At 27.4% G+C, this 1,683-nt stretch overlaps 1 protein-coding gene across 1 annotated transcript; it reads right to left on the reverse strand.

Moving 5' to 3' along the window:
* Nucleotides 1-1,174: 1,174 nt before the first annotated feature.
* On the reverse strand, nucleotides 1,175-1,507 carry EHI_024990 (uncharacterized protein; the record flags this gene model as incomplete). The annotated part of the gene is made up of 1 exon (XM_001914520.1): nucleotides 1,175-1,507. One exon carries the CDS (start codon nucleotides 1,505-1,507, stop codon nucleotides 1,175-1,177), a length of 333 nt encoding a protein of 110 aa, XP_001914555.1.
* Between the last annotated feature and the right edge of the window lie 176 nt (nucleotides 1,508-1,683).

Genomic DNA, 1,683 nt, shown 5'->3' on the forward strand with positions numbered 1-1,683 from the left:
AATTGTATCAATTGTTTCTGTTTTAATTCTACCATTTTTACCAGCTGAAAATGATGAACTTGTTTGAATTCTATTTTCATTTAGTAAGTCAATTAATAAATGAATTGACTCATTAATTAAATAACAATTATATCTTTTTGATGCTGTTTCTTCTTTTAATCCTCTTCGAATTTCACTTTGAATAAGTTCTTTACAACGACATTCAATAAATTGATTAAAATTAAACACATCACCATTTCCAAAATTGATACTTCGAATTTGTAGAAATGGAAGTGCTTTTGTTGCTTTCTTTTTCTTTTTTTCTAATTCTATATCAGCAAACTGATTTAAAAGAACAAGCATTATTCCTTGTTCACTTACTTGGTAATTTCTATTAATTTTATATGCGGTTTGCATCTAATCTCCTAAGATGTTCTTTATGAATTTTAAGTTGTAGTATTTTAAAACCCACAAAAAGAATTTTCCCAATTACACTCACAGAACATTCTTTCGACAAAAAGAATTTGTTTGTTTTACTTCCGAATTTCGTTCTTTATCTCCCTCCCTTTGTATCTAAATAAAAATTCCTGTTTATGTATTTTATAAAATAACCCCCCTCTTTCACTCCCTTCCTTTCTACTTTTCTTCTTTTCATTCTTCTCCTCTAAATAAACTTATTATGCTATCTATTTCAAAAAATTTTTATATCTTATTTTGATTAACCTTTTTGAATTGATAAATATTTGCCACTAAATCCTTTTGTTTTTTGTTTTTTGCTTTTTTATTCTTTCATTTTCTTCCTTTCTGTCATATATAACATTATATCATCTTTCTCCTCTTTCTCTAGATTTTATACATCTAACTTAAAAAAGTCAATAAGTAGAACAACACTACCACATTTTTCTTTTTTGTTTTATTCTTGTTTACTATTTTTTATTTGATTTTATTTTTGAAAGATTCAACTCATCTAAAACTGTTTCGGTTTGAAGAACTTAAACAAATGTACTTGTTTATGACTGTTACTCAACCATGTTATCGTGTGAGTGTAGACCAACTTCTCTCCATGTCAATATTTGAAAATCCTGATGCTAAGGTTTTTCCTAGCGTTTTATGATTCTTATTTATTCTTTCGGCAAAAGAAAAACTCTTTTTCTAATTTCTTCTTTCAATAAAACGAGATTTCAATTATTCTATATTATTTACTTGAACCTAAGAAACTTCCATTTGTTGTCTTTGCCATTTTGCGTTTCATCATCTCTTCAGTAGCTTTTAATTCTCCTGTCATTCTTGGAGTGGATTGAGGCTGAAACACATTAATTATACCAACTTTTGAACTTTTAGTTTTTGCTTGTCTCTTTTCTTCTTTTGGTTCTTCAGGTTTCACTTCAGAAAGTTTTTCTACATTTAATTGATTTGATAACTCTCGATCAACTAACATATCCATCACTCCAATAGAATGTCCTTTTGTAGTATTAGAAGTACAAAAGTCTTGAATTGTAATACATCTAGAGTCATAAGGGAATGTCATCTCATGAAGATTTCTCTTCTCAATAAATCTAATACATGACTCTCTAATAACACGACCTAATGAATAAATTAAAGACCTTTGAAGAGTTAATAATGTACTGCTTGTTTGGTTTGATTTAATTTGATAAATTCCATTATAAAGGATTTTAATTTCAATAAGTAATTTCTCTGGGTTTT

Source organism: Entamoeba histolytica, genomic scaffold, assembly GCF_000208925.1.
Source record: "Entamoeba histolytica HM-1:IMSS scf_1104750516647 genomic scaffold, whole genome shotgun sequence".
Taxonomy (NCBI): domain Eukaryota; phylum Evosea; order Mastigamoebida; family Endamoebidae; genus Entamoeba; species Entamoeba histolytica.